Here is a 27,302-nt window from a genome sequence, read left to right as displayed (position 1 = left end):
ACTGTAAATTCAGTCAAAACATAAGACAGATAATCGACAAATAAGCTTGTGACAAGACAGCAAGCCTCTGCTTTCAATGTTTGTGTTGTGGCAATCAAGACGACTCTTCCTTCTCTTCCGGCAAGTTCTGCTGGCACTCCTCAAACTTCCTCTGGAAAGAATCTGCCAACTCTTGGGTTTTGAACCTGGCTGCAAATTGTTCAACTTTCCCTTCGCCTTCTGCAAACAAATTGAAGATTATTGAGCATTTACATTCTCATCACAATGATACACAGTAGAAATCACTTGGTAAAAATTGATATAAAATATTTGCTACATTAGCAGTATGTCTGATTGATTGTTCCAACACAGGTTATAAAAACTCACTTAGACTTATTGTGAACAATTTAATAGTCCCTTGCTGAGATAGTGAATGCTAGAAAAAAAATAAATAAATAAATAAAGTTACCAGAGTAGTCAGTAACAGTCCAGACTAGAGCGTTGTTTGTTGTATTTAAGGGACTGAGCTTTATGGCTTTTGAGATCACATGGTTGGCACAAACTTTCAGCACTTGATCTCTCCTCATCAGAACACGGTAATATTTCTTTTCATTGTGGAAGAGAATCTTTATCTCTCCCACTCCTCGCTCTTTCCACTGACTGACATTTCTATCCCAACGGTACAGCTTTGCTCTTTCCTTAAACAGAATCTCCTCCTCTTCTTCTCCTGACTTTACTTCCACCTTAATTGCAAAAACAAGATTATGATGATTAAATGCCACACACAATCAATGTACAGGCAATATTTTCAGGGGAGGGGTGGGGGCTTCTATTAAAATACAAGGCAGACACAAACATGTCACACCAGATGTGTGGAATGCATATAGTTATTAATCTATTAAAGCATCTTTCCTTTTAAAATTAGAGATGAATATCCATGTAGTCAAGTCTGTTAAAATGCACTAACCTCTGGCAAAGACACAATGGGCTCGAAGTATACTTCATCACTGTGCACCACCTCTTCATTACCGTCACCCTCATTCTCTCCCTTATGGCTTTGTGCAACAGAGCCGAACACGGCTGCCCCAGTGTTAGCCCACTGGAAATTTGTATCTGCAAATCAAAGAAATTGTCAGTGTGTTAGATATACACGTTGCTGCGGCAAAAACGGTAAAGGTGGTAAATATGCTAAATATCTCATAAACCTACCTTTAGCGCCAAAGGCAAAGTCCCCAGAATTGTTAGAGGCCAGGTCTGCAAAGGACAAACCTGAGCCAGAGTTGAGTCCGAAGGAAAATTTAATCTCACCAAATCCTATATACAAAAAAAAGTTAAGGATTTTAAATAAGCAGCATTGACCTTTCATTAACTGCTGTGTTAAATTGTACAAATCTGTGTGCCACACAGAAAAAGTGGATACATCGGTCACCACAAACAGATCTCCCATGCCAACGCTCAACAAGAAGTAGTTAACATTTAAATGAAACCCAACAGCAATGGGTCTACACCGGCTTCTATTATCTTAGATCTATCATCCTAAATTGTACGAACCTAAGGGCTGCTTGTTAACACCTGGGAATTCTGCTCCCAACAATACAACAAAAATGTAACTTAATCCCCACACAATTTTTTTTTTTTAAAGAATACATGCAATTTGAATTGGTCTCCTTTAAGCCTTTTCTACACAGAGATAAAAAATGCAAATGAAAAAACAAAAACGTGTACAATTCCTACCTTTGCTGGTTGAGTCCGGCTTGACATTTTCAACTTTAGATGATAAGTCCACAGGTTCTGCAGCACCTCCTGTGGTGGAATCTGGTTTCTCTACATGTTTGGTGGGACGCGAAGAGACATCTGCCCTCTCACCCTCCACACCACATGTACTACTTATTTTAGCTTCTTGCTTGAGTTCCTAGGGAAAAGAATATACCATTTTAGAAGCACACAGACAGCTTCCTCAGATTCTCATGCAGTTATACTACTACCTGGTAGTTTAAAAAAATACACAGCCAAGAACGTCCCAGCCTGAATCTCCGCAGGAAAAGACTATGGGACATAAGTGGTGTTTGAGAAAGGACTATCCCCAAATTATCATTACTGCCTGAAGCGACAAGCTCCAGATATAGGGATGTTATAGGAATAACCAAAACGGACTTTATCCTCAGTGTTGCACTGCATTACTCTAAACTGGACGTTCAGAACAATTTGAAAGCAGACTCCACTAAATCTGGTTACGCACACGCAATCATGAGCTGGGCTCTCCGAACAATTATCCAATCTAAAGCTATACGAGAAAAAAAAAAAAAAAGTACCAATACATAGCAGATAAAATGAAAGACTAATGCTCAATACCAAAAAAGAAAAAAAGAAACATTAACCTGTGCTCTTATGTATGCATTTCAGGGACTAGGTAATGCTATAATGCTTCAAATCCATAATACTGAATGTTGAAGGACACATCACACTACCAATCTCAATGCCTTGAGCCTCAGTACTTTTGACCAGTGCTAGGCAATGGCCATTATATTACTCAACTACAAAGACCACAATGCAGACATTTAACCGATACGGGCAGTTCGTGCCGAGCACAGGTGCAAACGTGCACCAAAACCCAAAGGCCAACCAACGAAGGACCAGTTTTGAGACAAGCCCAATATGAGGTAGTATGTTCAGCGGCTTCCCCTGCTTGTCCCTCCCCAAGCGATGTTGGTAGAATTAAGTAAATTGGGCTAGAGGGAGGTGCGACAATAGTAAGCAGCTGCTCGCACGTCCCCCCACAGGACAGCCCACCCAAGTCTTCAGCTCCAGGACAACAATCCTATTCAGGAGCATTTCTATTCACAGAGCAAGACAACAGCCAATGCACTAACAAAGGTAAGATCTTTTAAACATTACAAAGATATATATATTATATATGTCTAAAGCAAATCCCATATTTTACACAACGGCACGGGGATAACCAACAAAATCAAATTGTGCATGATGAGAAGCACAAGACGACGACGACTACTGCACCAGTCACTTCCGTTTCCCAAAGTGACGTGGCATTTAAATGAGAATATATAGAACATCTCAGGGGTGTTCTGAGAAGAGCGGAGGATGGGAAGCTGCCTTACACAAAAGCACGCACACACGCCATCCGTATAATGAAAATGTATATAGACGCTGGTTTTTTTATTTCTGCCAACGCTTGTGATGTATTTGTGTTTGGCTATGGTCTCCTTCTTCCAAGAATGTCCTTCTAGATAATGGAGCCACCAGCCCCTCCATGGAAGGATAACCCCCACCCCATCATTACATAAACTGAAAAATGTGCTTATTCGGATAATTCACTCAACTCCCAATTCTACCTTTATAAACATATGGAATTAAGGGTAGCCATTTAGTAAAGATACACTGCATCGGGTACCAAAAAACAAATGGGGAAAAAAGGCTGAAAGTACATAGCCGAACGTGAAACATTAAAGGTCTTTCAGCCATTTGCTATAAAATCTTGGCGTATGTTACTATAAGCAGTTTGTTTACAAACGCAATGCTAAAATATTGTACATAGTATGTATGCATGTGTAGTAAATGTCCTAAGAGAAGGAAAATGTATTCTATATATGATTTTACAGTACTTTGGATGTGATTTTTTAGTTCAATTATTTGCCGGTTGCTAGGAGTCTCAATTCCCACTGCCCTACCAAAATCAGATAACGTACATCGAAACGAGTCAACTTTCCAAAACAGCTTTGCAACGATAGACATGTGGGGTGTAGCTTTCCACGGCTAGCTCAATTGGAACAGCTGCATCTAGTTCACTCGCTTCATTTTCTCCACCAGTTCAGGGATCCGTAGGGATCCACTGAGCTTATAAAAAGCTATTTGGCCAGCAAGCTTTGCTTTTGAATCCAACACAATGGGGCCGTGACGAGATGTGAACAGCGGCAAATCGGAGGAATTGTTAGCAATCAACTGACTTTCAAAAAGATACATTTGGCAGAATAGCAGTCCAGCTGGTAACTTCATCTAAGTAATATATTATTGAGGCCACCTTGGTTAGTTATAATCTATTGGACAGATAGAAAGCGGGCAAATGTTTTCCAAGTTGAAGACTAGTATTCATATGACCCTTCAACATTATATTTATTGGGGAGGGCTGCAAAGTAGGCAATCTGTTTCATTAAACATCAATTTAAAATGGAGAAGCATAATGTTGCCGGTTACTTGTTAATATTTAGAAGTAAATGTGAAGAGTTGTCAAATTCCTTTTTGCAGAAGCCATCTAGCAAAGCTGAAATCAGAAGCCAATTATAAAAAATAAAAAAAAAAAGGAACCAGGGGTCCAGATAATGTATATGTATGTATGCGAGATTAAAGCCGTTTGTGGAATTGCCTATAAAAACAGGGGAAAAAAGTGATATTTTATTTAGGATTAATATTTGACCAACATTTAGTTTTGGGAACTTTTTGGGGCACAGTTTCTATTTTAAGGAATAAAAGGTTTATTAAAAGTCTTTCTGGTATCACATCACGAGTCTGCTTATTTAATACGTAACAATACTGGAGAATGGTCTGGGAACTAACATTCAACACAACATGCGACGCCTTGAAATACCAGCATTCTTCGTTAACTCGACACAAGTGCGCCGTGAAAGAAAAGCCTATCTTTGAATGATTTGGGTACCAGCAGCTTCGCATCATACAAACTAAGACACGCTGAGGTCTAGAGAATCTATACCTGGAAGTACTGTGAGACTGCAAATATGCATTAGGAAGAGCAAAGCAAGTATGAACTGTAGACCTTTCATGAAGGTCCATTGCAAGCCAAAATATATGTTTTACTGAATGGTATTTTGAGGCTCACCTGGGACGGATCCCCCCTCCGTACGTCCCAAATATGATAACCGACGCAACTGAATTATTCCATTTGTTAAATATATTACATTTGATTTCAGATTACCTATTAACATGTCCTGTTAATATGGGATTTTTGCTATTGTTTTGTTAGGTTATTGATCTTATTGATATGTTTGTAACGTATAAATTGGGTATTTAATCTCACGTATTTAATAAGTGATGACCAGGATGTGAGTCAATCTGAATACATTCAGTAATGAAAACAATGCAAAAATGTAAAACATTATAGCCCTGTTAATATTCTAACAGGGGTCCAAAATTATAGCTATAAACAAACACACGGTAATTTTTATATTAAAGCATATAATTATGCTGAAGAAAACATACCATATTCACTTGATTATAAGATGACCCCCAAGATGTTATTATTAATTTAAGACATAAAAGAAAGCCTGACTGCCCTATAGGAAAAGGTTTACTAGTAAATATTAATTAACATGTAAGCTTTTCAGATTTAATTAAAACTATGATTGCGGAAAAAAAAAGTTTTTATTTCCTTTTATTTGCCAACCTGCCCCCCAGATATGCCTTATACCTCCTCATATGCCACTCTGCCTCCCAGATATGCCTTATAGTCAGACCTCTAATATTAGACGTCTTATATTCAAGCAAATACAGTAATAGCAGGGATATAGCCAAAACAATCTTATTAACAGGAACACGCCCGGTTACAAAGTAATTCTCAGAAACGACAGATTTTACTTCAATGGACACTGAATTTCATGGAATTGGAAAATGAGCAGACATGCAGCATAGTGAAGAAATGAATACATTGATTTGCATGATAACGCACAGGATAATGTATAAAATGCACAGGAATCACTTCCCATTGGAATCCACAGGGCACTAAAAGGTAAAAACTAAGTAGTCAGAGCTTAATACAGACTATAGAAAAGAAAGATGTTGAGATTTTCCAAGGCCTCGTGCAGTTTCATTAGTTATGGAGGGTTTCCTGCTCAGAAACAAAGCTCACGAAAGCAACTTGTGTTTATCGCACCAGAACCGTTGACAAAGAGTAAAAAAATTTAAGACGCACATAATTCCTTCAGTTACCATCTGTATATATGACAAACATACGTCGACACACAAAAATACTGCTTTCGTTAAAAAAAAAAATTAAATAAAAAATATTTAACCGCTCAAGTGCAAACCACTAAACGCACAAATCAGCAATCTGCATACAAACCTACTTTGGCACACGACAGCACAACTTCACCAACTAAACGCAAATACAAAAGAAATGTACACTACCGACACTAAAGTCACAGATACTTCAAGTATTCTCACCTGTACTGGCTAAGAATTTTAACGCAAACAACTATATACATGAGTAGTCCACAATAAATATTTCAATATACATAAACCAAAAACAAACTAGAAACTGCTTTCAGCATAGAGGAAAAGCAAGGTCCAAGCACAAAGATGGAAGCTGGTTGGGGCTGCCCTACCCAGTTATAATCGTTAAGGAGCCTTCTCAGTTTTCAGATGGTTTTACTCTTTAGTGCCTGGGTGGTTTGCCGTTTATTAACCTATACCATAAATTACAAGAAATAGAGATTAGTCTTACTTTAACTAGCCCCAAATCATGATTTAGGAGTGTACAACCCAGTACATTCCCATCGCTTAAACCCTTTTGAGGCTATTTCCCACACTACCTTACCCGATATTTGCGAGTTTAAAATATATAATCATATTTTCCCTTTTTTCATATTAAGTTATAAATTATATATTGTTCTTTCGAGAATAGATTTCTTTTGGTACCATAATTCAAAGGGAAGGGAAAAAATAATTTAACAGGTTGCACAAAAAAGAAAAAAAAATGTTGGACACCCCAGGAGTACAGTAACACTCCAGGGTTTTAAAGCACCAAAATGGTTACATACTATACTTGCTTGCTTGCTTTTTTCCCCCTCTTACTGGTATTTAAACTTTGTTTGATTGGAAATGCGAATTTGGGCTCTTTATAGAATCTTGCTTCTCTAAAGTGAAAGCACCCTTTAGAATGTCCTGTTGACAACACTAGGGTCCACATTTTCTATTTGTGGCTTAGTGCAATTTTTGTCCAAAAGCCATAACAATGTTAAATAAAAGCTTTAGAACAAACTAAAACAACTTTAAAAGGGTTAGCCCAGATATTTAAATGACAGAAATTTATTCATTGCTATTTCCGAATAGGGAAGCGATGGAGCCGAGGATCTCTCCTGTGAACTCTTTCAAAATGCTGCACACGGCCAGCATGTACAGCCTCTCCGCATATGACCCGAAAGGCTCCCTCGGCAAGGGACTAAGAGAAGTGCTGAGAAGTGCTCTGCTTACTTCAGCCTTTTTAACATTCCTAACAGCCGACACGAAGTCTTCAGAGTTTTCCTTTTCATCATCTGTTTCACCGGTAACGCCACAGAAAAAGGTTGGAGGCAACATTAGGCTGTCTGCTTTAGCCTTCTGTTCAGGGGTAGGTTTCTTCTCCCAAACAATCTCACATACTTCCTCAGTCTCAGTGGTAGATTGATGGCTGGAGCCTTGAATGTAAAAAATAAAAAAAATTAAGTATATAAATACACAGTCGTGTGAAAAAAAAGTACACCCTCTGCGTTCTATGGTTTTACATATCAGGGCATATGTCCTTTAGCAGGTCTAAAAATTAGGTAAATACAACCTCAAATTAATACCACATGACATGTTAGAGTTGCACGATTTATAAAGCCATTTCCAAACAATTTAAAGTCCATTTTACAGCGAGAAAGATTAAAAACTTGTAAAATATTCAAGACAGTTGCCAATCTTCCAGCTGTGGACGTCCCAGCAATTTTACCCCAACGTCAGATCGTGCAATGCTCAGAGAAATTGGAAAACATTTCCATCTCAGATGCTACAGGCCTCAGCATGTTAAGGTTCAGGACAGTGCAATTAGAGAAAGACTGAATAAGTATGGTTTGTTTGGAACTATTGCCAGGAAGAAGTCTCTTCTCTCTAAAAAATAACATGGCAGTCCTGCTTAGGTTTGCAAAGTTACAAACCACATTTTGAAACATCCTTTGGGCAGACGAGACCACGCCATATTGCAATGCCATAATGCACAGCGCCACGTTTGTGTCGATATGCGGTGTTTGATTTTTGCCAAACACATACCAGCTGTCATACATGGTGGTGGAGGGGTGATGGCTTGGGCTTTGTTTTGCTGCCACAGGACCTGGAAATTTGAATGCATGAGTCGACCATGAACTCCTCTGTTTACCAAAGTATTCCAGAGTCAAATGTAAGGTCATCTGTCCAACAGCTAAAGCTCGGCCAAAATCAATTCATCCAGTATTTGATGACAAATCTGGTAATGCTAATGCACAGTATACAATTTAAAATTAGGCACCAATATCTACAGTACAATTTCATGTACATACATTCATATATACATATAAACATCCACTCCCTAAGCAGCAATAGTACACCAAATATTGACTTCTATTTCTGCTTAGGGACGGCACACATATGTATATTTCATGTGTTTAGTTTATAGTCCCTGGTAGCCAATTTTCCCCTTCTTAAAAGAGGTAGATTTAACATTTTGCTTTGTTTCATGAAAACAAAGTTAAAGTTATGTCTTTTAAGAAGGGGAAAAATTGGCTAATAGGGATTATAAACTAAAGAGGTAACATAAGTACAGCCATCAACAGAAGCCCTCCCAATTAAATTTTGATATTCCAGACTGCGTGACTGCACAATTGTATATCAAAGTACATTTACTCAGCCATAATCAGTACCTGACTCAGTCATCTGTAGAGCTGCCTTGCCTTCTGAAGTCTCTGGATAAAGCCGTCCATTGAGTTTCTTAACAGCAGTCTCAAAGTCCTCATCTAAATAAGAAAAATGGCGTGTTACTTTTTTGAATGTCAACACAAATTCAAGCAGGAAGCTTCCACATCAAATGCGAGCTCTGCGTTACACGCTACTTACTAAACAGGGCATTGGCAAGAAACTATTCCAGGAGAGATGCGTTTCAAAGCATTATCACTATAGCTCACGTAGGACCAATCCCAGTGAGCTGTTGCAAGAAGAGCTTGGGCCAGTAAAATACATAGTGAAAATCAGTGAGATTTCGTCAGTCGCCTTAAAACATTGAACTATACATTGCAGAGGGCTAGCACACCTTTATGGATAAATCTACCATAGATGGCCTTGTAGTTTCTACTACAACGCTGCTCCCGACTTCCTTTAGCGAATACATCTCTGAACGGTTAAACTAGACATTTAAAGTAATTACCATCAATGTCACTCTCATCGCTGATGTAGCCCGGCTTGTTCTTGTAGCAGAAGAAGGTGTGTGGAAGCAGTAGCCTTTCTGCCAGAGCTTTCTGCTCTGGCGTGGGAGTCCGCTCATACACAAATATTACTTCAGGGGAGGTCCCTGTCTCAGAAGCACCGACGTTGTTGGCTGAAGAAACACACAAGAGGCATTGAAAGAAAAAATAGACACCGACCAACCTTAAGTAGGAGCCTATAGCAACAGATGGGTTAAGTATACTATGAAGTTAATGTTACAAAGTAATGACCAGCGTTATCCCAAAGAAATTAAAAAAAAATAAAAAAGTTGAAGATTTCTACCCTTTGCCAGTTGTATGACTGCAATTAAAAGTCCTATAAAAAAATTCAAGCTAACCAGGCAATAGAGGGGGGGGGGTAAACTATCAACAGGAAACCATATTTCTGTTCGCATTTTATATGCCTTTAAACGTTCAATACAGCATACTTTGGAAATATGAGGAAAGAGACCGGGAAAAGGAGGAGATTAGTATTTTAGCAAGATTAACTAAACCAAGTGCAAGCACAAGAAGCATTTTAAGACTTGAACCCCAAGGTCCGCTGCCCGATAGACAGCCTTAAATCCAGAAATTAGACACTGCAGGTGCATAAAGCAAGTGTAACCAAGCAATTTCTGATCAATGAATGAGACGCCTAGTTTGATTTGTATAAAGCCTTAGAGCCAGTAAGTATCACAACCCAATTCTGATGAGTCCCATCCATTAAGGACGAAACAGAGATCCCCGAGTTGTGATCTGGCTATTGTACCTCTTTCTGGGGTTTGTTTTAAGGCCGTCTAGTACAGCAGACATTTGTTCTAAAGGGATCCATGTATAAAGTAGATAGAGGCAGAAAAGGGGGATCATTGTTAACCTTGTTTGAATTTGCCTACCCAGAACCCCCTGCAGCATTGATAGCACTGCAACACTTCTGTAGGTCTTTTGGCTTAATAATGTCGGCTATCAATGAATGCCAAGGAGCTACCCATTTACTATGCAAAGTTTGGCCAGAGGTAGTGGACCAACGAAAGCTGTTTAAAAACACAAAATACAACAGCATTTATTCACTAGAAAAGAACTGTAGACGAGATTACATGAGATAAGAGGACCAGTTTACTTATTTAAAATAAATCTCAGTTCGAAGTAAATTAAGTTACACTAAAGCACTCCCATTAATGTTTAAAGGTAATATAAAATGTAATAACTATTGGTTTCCCTTAAATGGTGTTGTACCATCGGTGCTATATAGTAGAGGACTGCATTGGGAGGCGGGTCCCACGGGACCCGCCAAAAAACTTGCGGGCGGTCTTTCTGGGGCTGCGGGCGGTCTTTCTGGGGCTGCGGGCGGGAGCGGGCGGTCAGGCACTGTACCTGCGGGTCCCAGTAATCCCGCGCAGTCCCGCAAGGATGCCTTCTCGCTGCTCCATTACAATGTCTCCTATCTTGCTCCGCCCATGAACAAGGCGGGGTCACGTGATGTGACATCACTTCCTGTGGCTCCGCCTTGTTCCTGGGCAGAGCAAGAGAAGAGACGCTGTGAGGGAACAACTCGAGGGCAGCCTTGCGGGACATCAGGTAAGGAGGCGGGCGTGATTGGCCACAAATGTGGCGGGAGCGGAACACCCACATTGAGGGAGCGGGATTCAAAAAGCAGTCCCGCGCAGAGCTCTACTATGTAGCACGTTCTTTAGTTGTTAAAATAAACAAACAGTTTTCCTATAAAAACAAGACAGACACGACCCGGAAGAATTCCAAATCATAGAACTCTACCAGTTACTAAGCAACCGCAAGTATTTTAGTAAAGAAAAAAAAATAAAAAAAAAAAAAACCCAAAAAACTGTGCAGCTGCAGTGCGGAGCATGCATGTTACATTTTCACAAATGTTTCCCAAACAGCTCGAACGCGCCGAGGGTGAGTGTCTGCTCAGCCAAGTGCCAGCACTGCACGCTGCATCTAAATACCTTCAAGGTTTGAGGGAGATGCGCACGTCCAAAAGGCAGCAGGATTAGATTTAAAAAGACTAAAATTAAATCCTACAAAACAAATCAAAAGACACCGACAACTTGATTTACAACGGTCTGTTGTCATATGGAAAATAAAATTGAAGTTTTAGGATTAAAAAAAAAAATATAAAAAAAAAAATGCAGATTTGCTTTATACACTCAATGCTACATCACCACCTCATTAGTTAGGCTACGGTGGCATCTAGGAGAAGTTTTTGTTGGGGCACTGAACGTGGTCACAACCAACCACAACAGGAGATCCACATCCATCTACTTGGAAGAAAGCTATTGCGGATTTATGAGAGAGAACTGAAATATAATTATACACTCCAGCCGCCATTCAATGACAAATGCTTAGAGAGGCAAAGGAAGCTTCAAGCAGAGGTCACTTCCCAACCCCACGATCTGCAGTTCAGTCAATGAAACAAACCCTGTGCCATGGTGTGCCAATTAACATATATGCAAAGTACATGTACCAGTAACGTACCCTATTCTTATATCATGGAAGAAGTAATCACATTACTGTTCAGCGTTTATATAAATTATTCCTCAAGTCATTGCTCACATTTCTGGAGGGGGCACGGTGGATAAAGCCGAGCCTCAGAACACAGAATTGCTATGCTACTTTCCCAATATAAAATAGTCGCTTAAACTGCATGGCCACAAACAATTACACCAAAAAAAAAAAAAAAACCAAAAAACTATTGGTAGCAAAAATCTGCGTTATGCATGTCGCTTTATAGAAATGTTCATTTTGAGAATTTGCTTATAAGCTAAACAATAGGCTTTGGTAGTGTAGGATCACAATATTTCTATCCCTAGTAAAGCTTCTAACGAAGAGCCAACATGCTTGTTTACATATTACATTCCCATAAATTATGTACAAATGAAAATTAAAGAGGAATACTAGGATAGCTCACCTCTTGCAGGCATAGACTGCGTTAATGTCGATAGCCCCGTCAGTGATGATGAGGAGGATACTGTAGGGTTTTGTACAGTGCTATGGGTGGCCTTTGCAGTGGATGTTTCCTGTACACCCCCAGTTTGTGTGGGTTCTTCAGGACTTGCTGCAAGTTGTGGAGCTTGCTTCTGTTCACCATTCTCAGTCATCGATGAATTAAAGCTGAAACCAAACAGCGATCCTGTGCTTGCTGTGTTTCCAAATGTAAAGGGCTTCGGCTTCTCAGTACCAAATATATTTTTTACTGCTTCAGACCCAAATACAAACTTAGGTGGGGAGACCACAACTTTTGAGGACTGCTCTGATGAACTTGACACGCTACATTCTGCCTGGGAGTCAACATCATCTGCAGATTGTTGGTCCGTTCTCTCTCTTGTGGCTTCTTCAAAAAGGGCCACTGCAGCTTTTCCACATGGCGATGCCTTTGGCGTTGAAGTATGGGAAGACCGAGGAGTGAGCAAACTTTCTTTAGAGGGGGCTTGTTTTGCATCCTCGAACACTTCTTTGAAGAGGTCTGCAGCTTCTTGAAGCTTGAAACGAACAGCAAAAAATTCAACTTTGCCCTCTCCCTCGGCAAAGTCATGCGCGGTCCACACCCAGGCTCTTTCTGCACCATTCATGGGCTGTAAGTTCATGTCTGCTGTAATGCGATGATTAGCACATAACTTTAACACTTGATCCCGCCTCATTACCACTCTGACAGCTTTACTGTCATAGTTCTGTAATATCTTTAAGTCACCAATGCCCCTCTCTTTCCACTGATTAGTTTCTTTATCAAACCTGTATAGCTTAGCTCTGTTGCAGAAAAGGGGCTGCTCGTTTTCTTCACCGCTGGTGACTTCAATCAAATCTGGCAAAGGAACAACTGGTTCAAAATACTGTCCATCTCGCTCTTCTTCTTGGGTGAGGTCGGACTCGTCATCAGTTCCCACAGACACTCTGCTCTGGTTTAACTTGGTTGGAGACTTTGATGGGCTTGGAACTGGTTGGAAACTAAAATTGAAGCCGGCGGCGGATTGTCCAAACCGAAAGAGATTTTTCTTCTCTGGGCTATCTGCCAATGGAGATCCATACACAGAATCATCTAAGCTTTCTCCCACTGAATCTTCATCTTCTCCTTTGTCAAATGAAGGCTTTGTGGCCTCAGATGGACTCTTCATTACACCAGTTACGCACCCTTCATCTAAAGGTTTCTGATCGGTTAAGAATGTTTTTAAGTCTTTTAGTCCACTTTTCATCTCTTCAGCTTTTTGTATCAAACGGGCAGTTCTTCCAGTGTCCACAAGCTTATGCGGTGTTTGCAAAGGAATATCCAATAGTAGACGCTGACATGCTTCAAATTTGCTTTTGAACTCTTCAGCTTGCTCTGGAGTTTTAAACTTCGCTGCCAAGTTCTCTAGTTTTGCATCTCCGTCAGAAAAGTCGTTAGCCATCCACATCCAAGCTCGATCAGAGCCGAGTAACGGTTTCAGGTTCATGGTGGTTGTTATCCAATGGTTTGCGCACACTTTCAACACTTGTTCTCTCCGCATGAGTATTCGGAGTTTTCCGTTGACTTCATTTTTAAGTATCTTTAACGTACCCACACCGCGTTCTTTCCACTGGCTTATTTCAGCATCAAACCTGAATAATTTGACTCTTTGTGAATAGAGGACCTTCTCATCTTCTTCTCCAGTCACAAGTTCCACTTTATCAGGAAGCTGTACAACAGGTTCAAAATGGATGTCATCACGATCATCAGTGTTGTAAAGTTCCTCTGCAGGCTCCTGATCATTGGAAGTGTTCCCTTGGTCACCCTTATTGCTAGAGACAAACAGTTTTTCACCTGCCCTTGTAAAGCCTTTAAAATTGGGATCTGCTTTACCAAATGCAAAACCTTCAGTGCCCGAATTAGTTGCAAGATCCACAAAGGAAAAGCTATTGACAGCTTGACCAAGTATTATATCACCACTTTGTTTCTGTTTGGTTTCCTCAGACGCTGTACCAGTTTGAGTTGGAGCAACAGGCACCTTCACATCACTTAATAGGGCACCTATTAGACCACCGGTAGTTTCTTTTGGTTTCTGCTCATTCTTACTTGATTCCAGAAGACCAAACTTGAAATTTGAGTTGGCTGGCGTTGAAAAACCAAAGCTCTCCTGTGTAGGCTTTGTTTCTTCATTAACAGGTGGTTTGAAACTGAAGGATGAAGATTTTACTTCACTAGTGCCAAACTTAAAATCTTTTCCAGGGAAATTGCATTTAAACTCTGTGGCAGCCTGCCCTTCAGGCTTAGTGGAATTATTTTTCAAGCCAAATGTGAAGTTAGACTCTGTTGGAGTAGATGTTGTGCCAGCAGGTGCTGTTGCAGTAGTTGATTTGGAATTTGGGTTTGGAGTCTGGCAGGAGGCGCAGGTACCTGCCGATTCTTTATTTCTAACCAGACACACATTGCAGTCCCATTCACCAGCTTTTCGTGCAAACATGGTTTCCAGGCTGCTACTAGATTTGCCAATGACTGTACTGGAGCCAAACCTGAAGCCAGATGTCCCAACAGCAGGTGCTGTTGCATTAGTTGTACTCTGTGGTTTTATTTCCTGCCCTATTGGTTTAGAAGAATTCATTTCCATGCCTAATGCAAAGTTGGGCTGCTGAGGATTAGCTGTTGTGCTAGATTTGGAATTTGGGTTTGGAGTCTGGCAGGAGGCGCAGGTACCTGCAGATTCTTTATTTCTAACCAGGCACACATTGCAGTCCCATTCCCCAGCTTTTCGTGCAAACATGGTTTCCAGGCTGCTACTAGGAGGTTTGCCAATGACTGTACTGGAGCCAAACTTGAAGCCAGATGCTGACACAACAGGAGGTGCCGTTGCATTAGTTGTACTCTGTGGTTTGATTTCCTGCCCTACTGGTTTAGAGGAATTCATTTCCATGCCTAATGCGAAGTTGGGCTGCGGAGGATTAACTGCTGTGCCAGATTTGGAATTTGGGTTTGGATTCTGGCATGAAGCGCAGGTACCTGCAGATTCTTTATTTCTAACCAGACACACGTTGCAGTCCCATTCACCAGCCTTTCGTGCAAACATGGTTTCCAGGCTGCTACTAGGAGGTTTGCTGATGATTGTACTGGAGCCAAACTTGAAGCCAGATGCTGTCACAACCGCAGGAGCAGTTGCATTAGTTGTACCCTGTGGTTTGATTGCCTGCCCTGCTAGTTTAGAGGAGTTATTTTCCAGGCCAAACGTGAAGCTGGATTGTGGAGGATTAGCTGTTGTGCCAGACTTGGGATTTGGGTTTGGAGTCTGGCAGGAGGCGCAGGTAACGGCCGATTCTTTATTTCTAACCAGACACACGTTGCAGTCCCATTCACCAGCTTGGCGTGCAAACATGGTTTCCAGGCTGCTACTAGGTTTGCCAATGACTGTACTGGAGCCAAACTTGAAGCCAGATGCTGACACAACAGGAGGTGCCGTTGCATTAGTTGTACTCTGTGGTTTGACTGCCTGCCCTACAGGTTTACAGGAATTGTTTTCCAGGCCAAATGTGAACTTGGATTGTGTTGCATTAGCATTTGTGCTAGATTTGGAATTTGGGTTTGGAGTCTGGCAGGAGGCGCAGGTAACAGCCGATTCTTTATTTCTAACCAGACACACATTGCAGTCCCATTCACCAGCTTTTCGAGCAAACATGGTTTCCAGGCTGTTACTGGGAGCTTTGCTGATGACTTCACTGGAACCAAACTTGAAGCCAGATGCTGACACAACAGGAGGTGCAGTTCCGTTACTTGTACTTTGTGTTTTAATCGCCTGACCTACTGAGTTGGAGGAAATATTCTTCAGACTAAATGTGAAGTCTGATCCTGTGGGCTGTGTTTTACTTATAGAAGTTGCAGTAGACTTGGAAGCTGGGGGAACATTAGCTTCCTTGTTTAATGCAACAGTAGAGGTGAGCATGCCTAAAGGTGCTGTTGCCGTTTTTGATTTAGTGTCCTTAACAGAGCCTGCACTCCCAGTGTTTCCAGAATTTTTGGTGTCTGTTCCTGGAGTCACACTTAAATTAGATTCAATATTTTCCAGGAGTTTTTGTGCGTCTTCAAACTTCTTTTTAAAGTGCAAGGCTTCATCTTTTGTTTTAAAGCGGATAGCAAGCTGTTCATATTTTGGCATTTCATCGGCATAGTCATAGGCGTGCCATACATACGACTTATCACATGTAGCATTTGGCATCAGTTTCATATCTGAATTTATGTAGTGGTTTGCGCAAATTTTTAAAACTTGCTCTCGTCTCATGAGAAGGCGTAGTTTGCCAGATACTCTGTGTCTCAAAATCTTGACGTTTCCTATACCTCTTTCTTTCCATTCTTTAGAATCTACATCAAAGCGGAATAGCTTTGCTCTATTGCAGAACATTTCTTCCTCCTCTTCTTCACCAGTTTTCACTTCAACCTTTTCTGGTAATGGTACTACTGGCTCAAAGTGTGGTCCATCATCATCAGCTGCTTGTTCACTTCCTGCATCAGACTCCACACTCTGATTGTGAGCATCCTTTCCTTGTGTACCAAACCCTGGAGGCACATATGTTGACCTTCCAGGAGTCTGGAAACCAAATACAACATCACCTTGACTGAAGTTCGTTGCAGTCTTCTCCTGACCAGGACTAGAATTAATATTGGCTGAAAAGCCTCTATCACCAAATCTGAAGAGACTCTTAACTTCATCACTAGATTGCTTCCCTTGTTCTAGAACTTGTTTATCAGATGTCAACAGCTTTAGCAGGCACTCACTGTCAGGAAACGTGGCATTTGATGGTGCCCCACCATGAGAAGAAGAGAATGTGAAATCTCCATCATTTGACTTAAAGTTAGAGTTGAATTTGAAAGTGGATGCTGGGGTTGACTGCATCGGAGTGAAATTGGATGGTTTAGGTCCTTCGTTTACCATTGTTGGGCCGTAGCAATTTTTCCCAAGTGCCATACCTTTTGTACCTTCTGACTTAGATGGCTGAAGTACAAGAGATGGTTGAGTGAAATAACCTGGTTCAGGTAGGGGTGGGTTTGTGCTAGCTTGAGGAAGCCCATAGTTGTAATATTCTTCACTGTGAGGTGATATGATCCCGGTTGCTGAAGTTTCATAACGTAAGGGTGGCCCATATACTTCTGGAGGGAACACACATGTAGCTGTGCTTGGAGCTGGAGGAGTATGTGTTTGTTGTGGATATGCATACATGTGCTGTTGAGGAGTCAGTCTGTTCATTGCATACATTGATGTCTAGAGAAAACAAGGTCTGTATTACTTAAAAACTCAAAGTAATGTTGCTATATCAAATAATTGAACACTTATTTTACATTTCATACATACACAAGCATTCCACCACACATAAAAGCCTATTACAAATTGACACAAAAAAGTATATTTTAAGAGAAATGACCCAAATTACCTTAGTAGGTGTAACATTGGAAGCTGGTCTAAGAAGATGCTGAGAATTGTATGCCGAGGACTGACCATAGTAGGCTGCAGGTCCTGTAGTGGAGACTGCAGAAATAGAGAGCAGAAATCAGATTCAAAGCAGACATGAGTGAGCTGTGCAGGCAGCATTCAGGTATTCAAAGTTACAAAACATATGTCGTATTGCCAATACATGGAACGGTAGACTGTTGTAATGAAGAAAGGATTAGATTGAGGAATTAGATTAGATTTCTAACTGTTCCACACTATTAACTACATTATATTAATCTGGGGTGCCATTAGTAAGCGATGAACAAGTTCAAGCTCAGACATGGGAGACGAGAGCCCAGCAGCTGTTAAACAATTTCCATGATTCTAAGCCAGCCTTATGACTATGATGGCCGAATATAAAAGTTGCAGCTGGTTAACCCTGTGCTAAATGAGAAAACCAGAGAATTGGTATTCTAACCGCACCAAGGGTTCAAGGTTTCCATATAGTCATATAAAAGACCTGTTAGTGGCACTGCATAGAAACTCTGGGGGCCTGTGTATCCATCAGTAGCTGTCTCAGTACCATAGCCTTCAGCCGGCCATCGATGAGAAACATTGCTCAAAGAACTATTCAGTCTCAGGTCCTGGACTTCTTTCTATATAACACAAATTAAAACAAACATGTATCAAATATACACTTCAGGGGGAGAGGGAAATAAACAGCACACACAAGTTAAGCATTACCAGCATTTTTGCCATACCACTGAGAAAGTTTAAACACAATGGCAAATGAAAGTTACTTGAGCAACTGTAATTGGAATATGTGATGCACCTGTTCTTTAACTTAACTCAAACCCACTGAATGCCAATACAGGAATATACACAGTGAAACTCTAAGCATACATTATAAAACAAGTCTACACCAAAAGCGGTTTGTCCTGCTGCAGGCACCAAAACAGCTTTATGCAATGCAGTGTTTTAAAGACACAATGTTTTAAACTGCACGTCAGCTACTATAGGGATTAAGCGCAATTTATTTTTTTTACACCACTGTGAAGCAACCTTACTTTTAAGGCTTCAACTTGATGACAGAGATCCTCAAGTATCGATTTTTGATCTTCAGCCCAGCGTGGCGGTGTCTTCGATGAAAACTGCCAAACAAAGCAGAGATTGTTGTTAATATAGAGATCAACCAAAGGCATTCATCAGTTTAAATGATCCTACCAGACCATTAAAGAGGCACAATTTAGTGGCTTCACAGTCCAGGAGCACTTTAACAAACTGCTACCATGTCTTTCCTTTAGTTAAGAACAGAATGCACATCCCCATCTTATCATTAAATTATGCTTCCGTTATCCAAGGTATGGAAAGATAGTCAAGTGAGTATGATTGGTTATTTCTTAAATGAGGTATATAGTTTTCCTGCAAAATCCAGCATAATAATTTTAGGCCTATAACTACATCAAAGGTGAATAAAAGGGCTTAAAATTTGCTAGGATAAAGAATCTTAATATCCACAATGACTTATAGTTTCCAAAACAACCAATACCGATGCTATTTTGCTAGGAGAAGCAGATAACTTTGATGGAGATGGTGTAGAGTGTTTCATTCCAGAAGCAGTCCCAAAGGAATGATGTCTAAAGTCTGGGCTTTGTTCTTCAGGATCACCAAGACTTTGTCTTACTGCGTCCAACATTTCATTCACTGCTTCTAATGGCACAGGAAGCTACAAAAAAAAACAAACAATAATATTAGATATACATATACACACACACACACACAAATGTTAATATCCATTGAAATCCACTAGACAAGCCTCAAAGTGTTCTTTGGTTTATCTTTAAATGTAGCAGTATGAGCAGGAAAAATAAGTTACAAAGAAAAGTGTTCTTTTCACAAATTACTCTTCCAGGATATGACATGAAATTATTTTTATAACTATTCAGACGCTGTTTTTTGTTGTTCGGCATTAATTAGTATATTACCCTTGCTTCCACAGATGGATCTTGTGAGCATTCCTCGAGAGTCTTTAATAAATAAGACTTGCATTTCTGCATGCAGTTCAAATATTCCCCCTGTTCTTCAGAAGACAGCCCATCATTTTCAATCTCCTCTGCTTTCCTCTGGTATACCTAAACAAAAACAAAGTATACTTAATTACAACGGTCTAACAATGCTTAACAAGGAACAAACCAGAATCTGAAAAAAGTTAAGCGCTTTAATTAGAATAAGCACACGACAAAGAAAGCAAACTTAATGTACTTCTTTGAGCCTTCTCATTTGAACCAGCATTACACACCAAAATGCATTTGGTATTTCATACTTCAGACAACTTAAAAATGATTCCTAGAACATGAGTAATAACTATCACCGGACAGCTAAGGAACGCACCAAGGCAAGGTTCCAGTATGAAACAACATTCTTAACAGCTTCAAATGCCTGTATGGCATCATCTGTTCTTCCTTCAACAAAATTTAGTTTTGCAAAAGCAATAGCAGCTTCGTCGTCCAGGTCTGCTACTTCAGAAACCTAAGGACGAAAAGAAACCGTGTAATGTAATTTTACAGTAAATACTCCACATTGGACATCCAGTATGGTTGTTAAAAGGCGAGTGTCTTTTTTTTTTTTTTTTTAATAAAATAACCTGCATAACTATAGGTTGTATGAAGGGAAAAAAAAACAAAAAACCCTGTTAATGCTATGCTGAAACATGAACTGCACATGCCTGTTCAAGAATACAAGTAACCAAACTAATCTTAAAACTTTTGAAGCCCAGGTAAATAGCACTCTGTTATCTGTTCAGATTATCCTACCTTGATATCTTTGCTGTGAAAATGTTTGAACAGAGGGTCAACTGGTTCAGGGATGCTCTTTTTCTGCTTCACAAGGTCTAGGAGTGGCAGCGCTTTCTTCCAGTAGTGAACACAGCGTCCCATGTACTCCCTTTGGTCATAAAAGGAATTGAGACCATTTCCCTGCACAGATAATATTAAATGTGTTAAATAAGACAGGACTATACACTAGCAAAAATAACACGCTTCTAAGACAACCATGGGAAAGGACATTATCCAATATAATTTAGAAATAACATTCTTCAAACTACCAAAGTAAGAAACTGCATGATAACCAACACTCACAGTGGTAAGAAGACTTCTTGCCCAGTGTATAATAACAGCAGGCTGCAGACCATGCTTTTCTAAGGCTCTCAGGGTATTAAGATCGTGTTGTATCACAAGACGATGTTTTGCTGAAGAACCCGGCCTAAATGTGTAAAAAAAACAAACCCATATTACGGCATCTTTGAACATTAGTGATCACTTTTATACAGAACACACAAAAAGACTAGACACTTACAATGCTTTTTTGTGAATAAGGCTGTAAACTGCATCCCACCACAACTTCTGCCTGTCTGTAAAGAGCTGTTTGCAAATTGGCAGAGGGAGGCAACGAGGTTGGTGTATGTCATTTGACGTATTAAGATTATCTTGCAGTTGAATATAACTAGTGTAGACGACTCCCAGTAAGAAAACCTGGAGGCCAAAGAAAACAAACATCACCACAATGAAACTTGTGACCGGTTTTTGAAATTTAAGACTCTTCATGACAATTTTGTTCTCATTTACTGCACCCACACAAATTATATTGTTTTCTTTAGGAAAAGGGCTTTCTTTAGGTACCACTATTTTGACCACACCAATGTATTTGAAAAATCCTTCACTCATTTCCAAAGGCTAAGAAAAACACCTGCTAAATAAGTTGGGTATTTCTAAACTCGTAAACTACTACAATGCTTTTTTAGCAAATTATAAGGCTGTAAGTACAAGAAGAATATTGCTATTTTATAAGTGTATAAAATGCCCCCTTATATTCTCCAATTTTGTTTTCTTATTTTTGTACTCTTGGGGCAATAAAGGGTTTTGGTCTGTGTATATATATTTCTAGCAGGAGAGGAATGAGGTATTTGGGAATCTATCTTTACATTTTGAAACTGGATGGCACAATTAAACTGCAGAAGGCCATGCAATCTTGTGAGAGGCATGCTGCCTTTCATTGTGGTAAATATGATCACTCCAGAGAACATCCACAGTGCTTCCTGAAATTGTTTTTTTCTTGGTGTTGCTGAATGCCTCGATGTCTAGCTAAGCAAAGGAAGCGACCGGTAATCTCTAAGATCACGTGCCAGAAGACAAACCAGGCAGCTAATCTCCCCTACCTGCTCCCATGTCCGACTAAAAATTTACCTCAAGATCAAGAATGCAAAGTGATTCGGGAGTATTTGATTCAATTCTTGAAGTTTCCTGAGGCAGCCGAGGGAAAAGATGCTTAAGCCATTTGCGGAAAGCGGGCAAAGATAATGTAAAACACCACTGCAGCCCAAGCCATATCAGATGCTGAAGACTACCACTGTGCATTCGTACAGCACCTATTGGAAGGAAAAGAAAAAAATAAATAAATAAAAAAAAAAAAAGGGGGATTTGGGAGAGGCTTTTTTTAAATAATGCACATGCAACAAAAAACAAAGTGCAGACTGTTAAAACTATGTGATAACCATTATTTGGAAACGATATATGAGAGCAAGTGACATTACAAGACTTACCATGGTCAAATCGATTTAGGTCATTGACATCAGGTGGCTGGCTGCTAATGTTTGATATATTATCACTGCCCATGAAAGAGTTCTCCATTGTCAGATGGTCCCCAAACAAAAACTTTAGCAAAATAGATTGACCGCTTCTGTTAGCAAATGTTTCAATAACTTCACTTAGAAATTCATCTTTGCCATTGCTTAGTAACAGCAACAAATGTCCTATAAAACAGAAATACAGGCAATGGTCATCAATCATAACAATTAACCAAGGTCCTTTTCAAGATACAAAATTATAGCAGGAAAATAAAAATGACATAATATATATCATATACACACAAAACAAACCAACTTTAATAAAAGACTGCAAGTGTATGAAGGGAACAAGGTTACGCGATGGGGGCATTTCAGAGACTTAACAAAGTTACAGGTGGTTTGCAATTGAAATCTATTCATTTGTTGGCCAAACTCCAAAACAAAAAATTTACCGGGTCACTTGCTATCTCTGCCCAGAGTCTAAAGCAAGCTATTCTAACAGCTTGTTAGAGCCGCTCCAAGTTTCCAAGCAGAAATCTAAAGGGACTCTGAGGTTTATTTACAGTGAATTGTGTCAGCACTCCATCTTGTAGCACCAGGATGTTAACATATAATGTGCACTGTTTACATTACATTTGTAAGATAGGGTACTTGAAGAATGACCACACTAGAGCATTACGGAGAACGTTACCGGTATGCACATAAATCTTACACACACCCCCATATATCCTATCAGTAACTTTAGGTTATGTTGCCTGCGTAGAAGAAAGATTGGTGATAGTTCATTATTTTAGCAGTAATACAAGTATACAAAAGCAATTATTTACCAGACTGACTCTGACGGTCACAAGCTAAACTTTCCAGAATATTCTGTCCATTTTCCTCTCCCTTAATCGATTTACTTTTTGGCTTTGGAACCTAGAAGAAAAAAAACAAACAAACAGTGAAATTGGAGTAAATAAAGATACCATGCAAGCATAGATATCCGCTCCACATCTTACATCATCAAATGTGCACATTATGTCCACATACCTGGAAGGCTAGCAGGTAACAAAGAAGAGCAGGTTCTAACAATGGCTTCCATTTAACTTCCCCATGTTGTGCCATTTTCAGAAGCTGGGTTCCAGCATGCATGTAGTAGTGCCCTCTCATTTCAATAAATGTCCCAGACAGGTCATCCGCTCCATTCACAAAAGGTTTAACTGCAAGCAGGGCCTGGTCAAAACTAAAGCAAAAACACATAATTGGAAAACCGTGCAAATAGTAGGATTATCACAGCACTGTAAATGTAACTCACTCATATTTTATCATCAAATACATCATAAAACATATTTATGCATTGCTAGATCACCTGCTTTTTACATTCTGACTTTTTGTACAGAACAACTTCTCTTAAAAAGAGTTCATAAATGGATTTGTTAGTTTTCATAATAGAATATAAGTCGGATAAACAGCCGTTACTTCTAAAAAGAAACTACCTGGCTGCATTCTCCCATTACTTCTTGGGTGTGGAGATGTGCAGAACACCCACGGACCTACTTGATGGTCTCATCCTTACAAAGATATGAAATTGAACAAGCATGCCTGCCTATTACATGTACTTGTATCTGTTTTTCCCAACTGAACAAAAGCTTACACTGAAGACTGAAAGCGTTGCAGAAGGAATTGATGTACCTTTCAAGCGCTTCTTTGCTTTCCTGAACATCTCGCGTTGAAAGTGTCAGAACAACCACATCAGCATGAGCAAGTAACAGTTCTTTGTTAATTGTTCTCCATTTGCTCTTATCAGAGCCTTGATGGGATGCCAGATACTCCTAGAGGCACAATGATACATAATATAAAATTGTGCAAAATAGGTATATAATCAAATGCAACATAACCAATTGTACCAGCAGTAATATGAACCACAAATCCAAATAAAGAATGTTTTAAACTATAGTGTTTTTTGAAAAAGCCACCACAAATCCCAAAACATACCCAACTATTTTCTGCAATGCCATATATCTATTCATGTCATTAAGTTATTCATCATAACAAATATTTAACCATATTTAATCCAATACCTTTAAGACTGATAAAACACAGGAACACCAATCTAGATTAGAGCGCAAAGGTCTCTTCTCTGGTTTAAGGCAGTGGGAAACTGCTTCATCAAGCCTCTTATTTGATCGAAATAGTTCAACTAGTCTGATATTCACATGGACATCATCAGGACGTGCAAACAGTTCTGACTGTATCAAATCAAGCAACTGGTTCCAGCCAACTTCTCCTTGGGAATTTAGCAGCTGTTCCTGCAAGAAAGGGCAAACAATAGATTGGTCTGAGTCTTGATTTTGTGTTTATAGAACACCATTGATTTCAATATATAATGCATGTTAATTCTTAAGCAATAAAAAAGTCAGGGCCACAATGCAATTATTGTACATTGCAGATGTTTGAGTTTTACACGTTTACTCAGTAACCTTACTCGATTGGTTCCAGGTCAATAAAGTACCCTTGCCTAACTGTAGGCATGTGGATTAGGCACATCTAACCAGGCTTGATCATGTTAGGACAAAAGTAATATTAAGATAACTTACTTTAAGCCTATAAACAACTGGATTTCCAGGGAAGAGCTTAGATGCTTTTTCTACCCAGTATACTGCCCTGCCATCTGTGACACTGATTCTACAAATCAACTCTGCAATTTTGAGGACGAGATCCTTTTGAGTAGGGTTAAGCTCCAAAGACCGCTGCAGATAAACAAACAAAAAAAAACATTGTTGCACCTCAAAAATAATAAAACCAATCGGAGACAATTTTGCCATTTCCCTAAACACTATGGTATGCTAAATTATAGATTGCACTACCACATACAACAGAAACGTGATATTTCAGTATTACGGGAACATATCATGAGCTCAGTTTACAAACAAAAGTAAAAATTAAAGAAGCCTTGTAGCAAGATCACAGGTGTTTCTACTTGGACCAGCATAACATGGATTACATTATTTAACAAATAAGCCTTTTCTAAATATCCATCTTCCCCCTTTTACAAGAATCTTGTTACAAGGTGCTTGTCCTGTGACCTTGATAAGCCTAGGCAAGCAAGGAACTATCAGGTAAACTGAAAGTTAGAGATGTCGTTTCACCCCTTAAAAAGTACATATTGGAGAACAATTTTTACCCAAAGTCTAAAACTAGTCAAAACTCCATGCATTCCACTCTTCGACTGATATATATATATATATATATATCTCACATCCACACAGTTTGAGATAGGGAAAAAATACAGAAGACGAAAATACCTTGTAACAGCCAACAGCTCTTTCAATATTGCCCTCATTTTCAAAAAGTTGTCCAAGGAATCTGTGTGCTTTGGGATCCCTTTCCTGAACATTAATATATGAAGATACACTCCTGAAAAAGGAAAGATACCCGGTAAATCTCAAATTTTTAGGTTTTTTTTGTAGCTTTACTTGTCTAACAGAACTATACCAAAACTGATACATGCATGTATAATAATCAACCGTAAAAATGTATTATATAGCACTATCCAGCTATTTAATACACAGAATCCCCATGTTTTTCATTAGTATTAACCACACTAGGACAACACCGTTTGGACATTTAATAATAGAGATTTATGTTAACAGCAAGTAGAATGATGTCACCATTGTATTTATTGCTGTCTATTTTTATCTATTTCATCAGTATTGTAAACTAGGTTACAGTTTAGTCTAACATTCAGGACTATTTAGATATTTGGACTATGAAATAATTGAGGGCCTCAATTCCGCCCCCCGTTATATATATATATATATTATATATCTGAAGTCTGCAGTTCCTAAATTATCTTATAAGCAACACAGAACACTAAAAGAAGAAAGCTTACCTTTTCGCTAGTTCATAGTCTTTAGCTTCATAGTAGAGCTTTGCAATAAGGAATCCTTTCAATGATTTCTGGAGGGGAAAAAAACAAAAAAAAAACAACTTATGTCAACTAAGTTTTATTTATTTTTTTGTCATTTGTGTTATTGTTTTGGGGGGGTTGGGAAGCATAAAATAAAAGTATTCTGCATTCCCAACAATCGTCAAGCACTGATTTTCAATACACACACAAACATGTATACATTAGGGACAGGCAATGAGTTTCGATTCTCAAAAGAACAATGACACCGAGCCCCAGACGTGTCTACAAGTTTTCGGTGAAATAGCTATTTACTGACATTTCTCACCGTCCCCTTTACTGGCCCACATGCCATAAGAGTTTTACCATTCAGTGATGGGCGCCACTGAAATCGTGACAGTTTAAATGTCACACATAACAACCGGCCAGATTTACCCACGAGGCCGTGATGATTAAGGTTTTATGCAACAGGCGAAACGATTCCGAGTTTAGGGACGAATGTGACGTCCCCTAAAAGCAGTTTACACCCTGAAGGTATATACTCCGGCCCAGCAAAAAGACATAATAACAGACACCGTACCTCCCGGGGGGATGCGGCGCTGTTATGCACGGACTCTATATATTGCTGAAGCTCCGGTTTACTTCGCCTCATGGTGCCGGTATCTTCGAATATTACTCCACGGTTACGCCTGTGACAGGACACGCGGCCCCGGCTTCCAAGAAAAGCAAACGAAAACTTCCCGAAACGCGCTCAATCCAGACTTGCGGCTCTGAGGAAGTGACGTCTTTTCACGGAACTTCCGTCTCCCCTCACAGCGCTGGGAAGAGGCGGAGCCTCCGTCTGACGTACTGTCGCTGTAGTATTGAGCTCGTGCCGGTGGGGATTAATGCTGACGCTGTTATCTATGCCGCAGGCGCGAGTGGTATTCGTCACATCTGTATCAAGGGATATTATTTAATTTCAATTTTAATAAATTCCAGTCATATAGTATTAAAAGTGTGCAGAGTGAATTTACATAAACAATATAATCATTTTAAATAAACAGCTCCATGGCTTGTATCCTTGAATTCACATAATACATCGAGGGTTTAACCCATTCGTGACAAAGGCTGATTTTATTTTTTGTACCCTTCGTGACAATGGCCGTTTGAACATTTATGCGCTGCTCGTGTTTAGCTGTGATTTTATTCTTTCCTGGCTACTGAACTCATGCACGTTATGTGTTGTTTTTTTATTCAGG

At 39.6% G+C, this 27,302-nt stretch overlaps 1 protein-coding gene across 1 annotated transcript; it reads right to left on the bottom strand.

The window, feature by feature from the left end:
• Nucleotides 1-94: 94 nt before the first annotated feature.
• Nucleotides 95-26,713, bottom strand: LOC149289269 (E3 SUMO-protein ligase RanBP2-like). Its single transcript, XM_089490910.1, has 29 exons — nt 26,642-26,713; nt 26,047-26,114; nt 25,460-25,571; nt 24,752-24,904; nt 24,236-24,463; nt 23,847-23,986; nt 23,205-23,397; nt 23,000-23,090; nt 22,149-22,358; nt 21,793-21,974; nt 20,906-21,081; nt 20,689-20,812; nt 20,365-20,526; nt 19,943-20,080; nt 19,537-19,683; nt 19,101-19,277; nt 18,619-18,702; nt 18,072-18,207; nt 17,553-17,647; nt 14,153-17,383; nt 12,097-14,107; nt 9,137-9,307; nt 8,637-8,729; nt 7,198-7,400; nt 1,714-1,891; nt 1,189-1,293; nt 947-1,092; nt 449-722; nt 95-219 (listed from the first exon to the last, which is right to left on the bottom strand). Exons 1-29 carry the CDS (start codon nt 26,711-26,713, stop codon nt 95-97), a joined length of 9,225 nt encoding a protein of 3,074 aa, XP_089347036.1.
• Nucleotides 26,714-27,302: the final 589 nt, after the last annotated feature.

Source organism: Sceloporus occidentalis, unplaced genomic scaffold (genome assembly GCF_023333645.1).
Source record: "Sceloporus occidentalis isolate IW3139 unplaced genomic scaffold, rSceOcc1.0.p SCAF_47, whole genome shotgun sequence".
Taxonomy (NCBI): Eukaryota; Metazoa; Chordata; class Lepidosauria; order Squamata; family Phrynosomatidae; genus Sceloporus; species Sceloporus occidentalis.
This window is presented reverse-complemented; position numbering and strand designations above follow the sequence as displayed.

Coding starts and splice junctions, on each gene's coding strand:
- LOC149289269 (XM_089490910.1), bottom strand. CDS start 26,713: ATGAGGCGAAGTAAACCGGAGCTTCAGCAATATATAGAGTCCGTGCAT. Junction 14,108..14,152: donor TAGGTGCCCTATTAAGTGAT/GTGAAGGTGCCT, acceptor ACAGCGTCTGAG/GAAACCAAACAGAAACAAAG. Junction 1,093..1,188: donor CTTTGCCTTTGGCGCTAAAG/GTAGGTTTATGA, acceptor TTTGATTTGCAG/ATACAAATTTCCAGTGGGCT.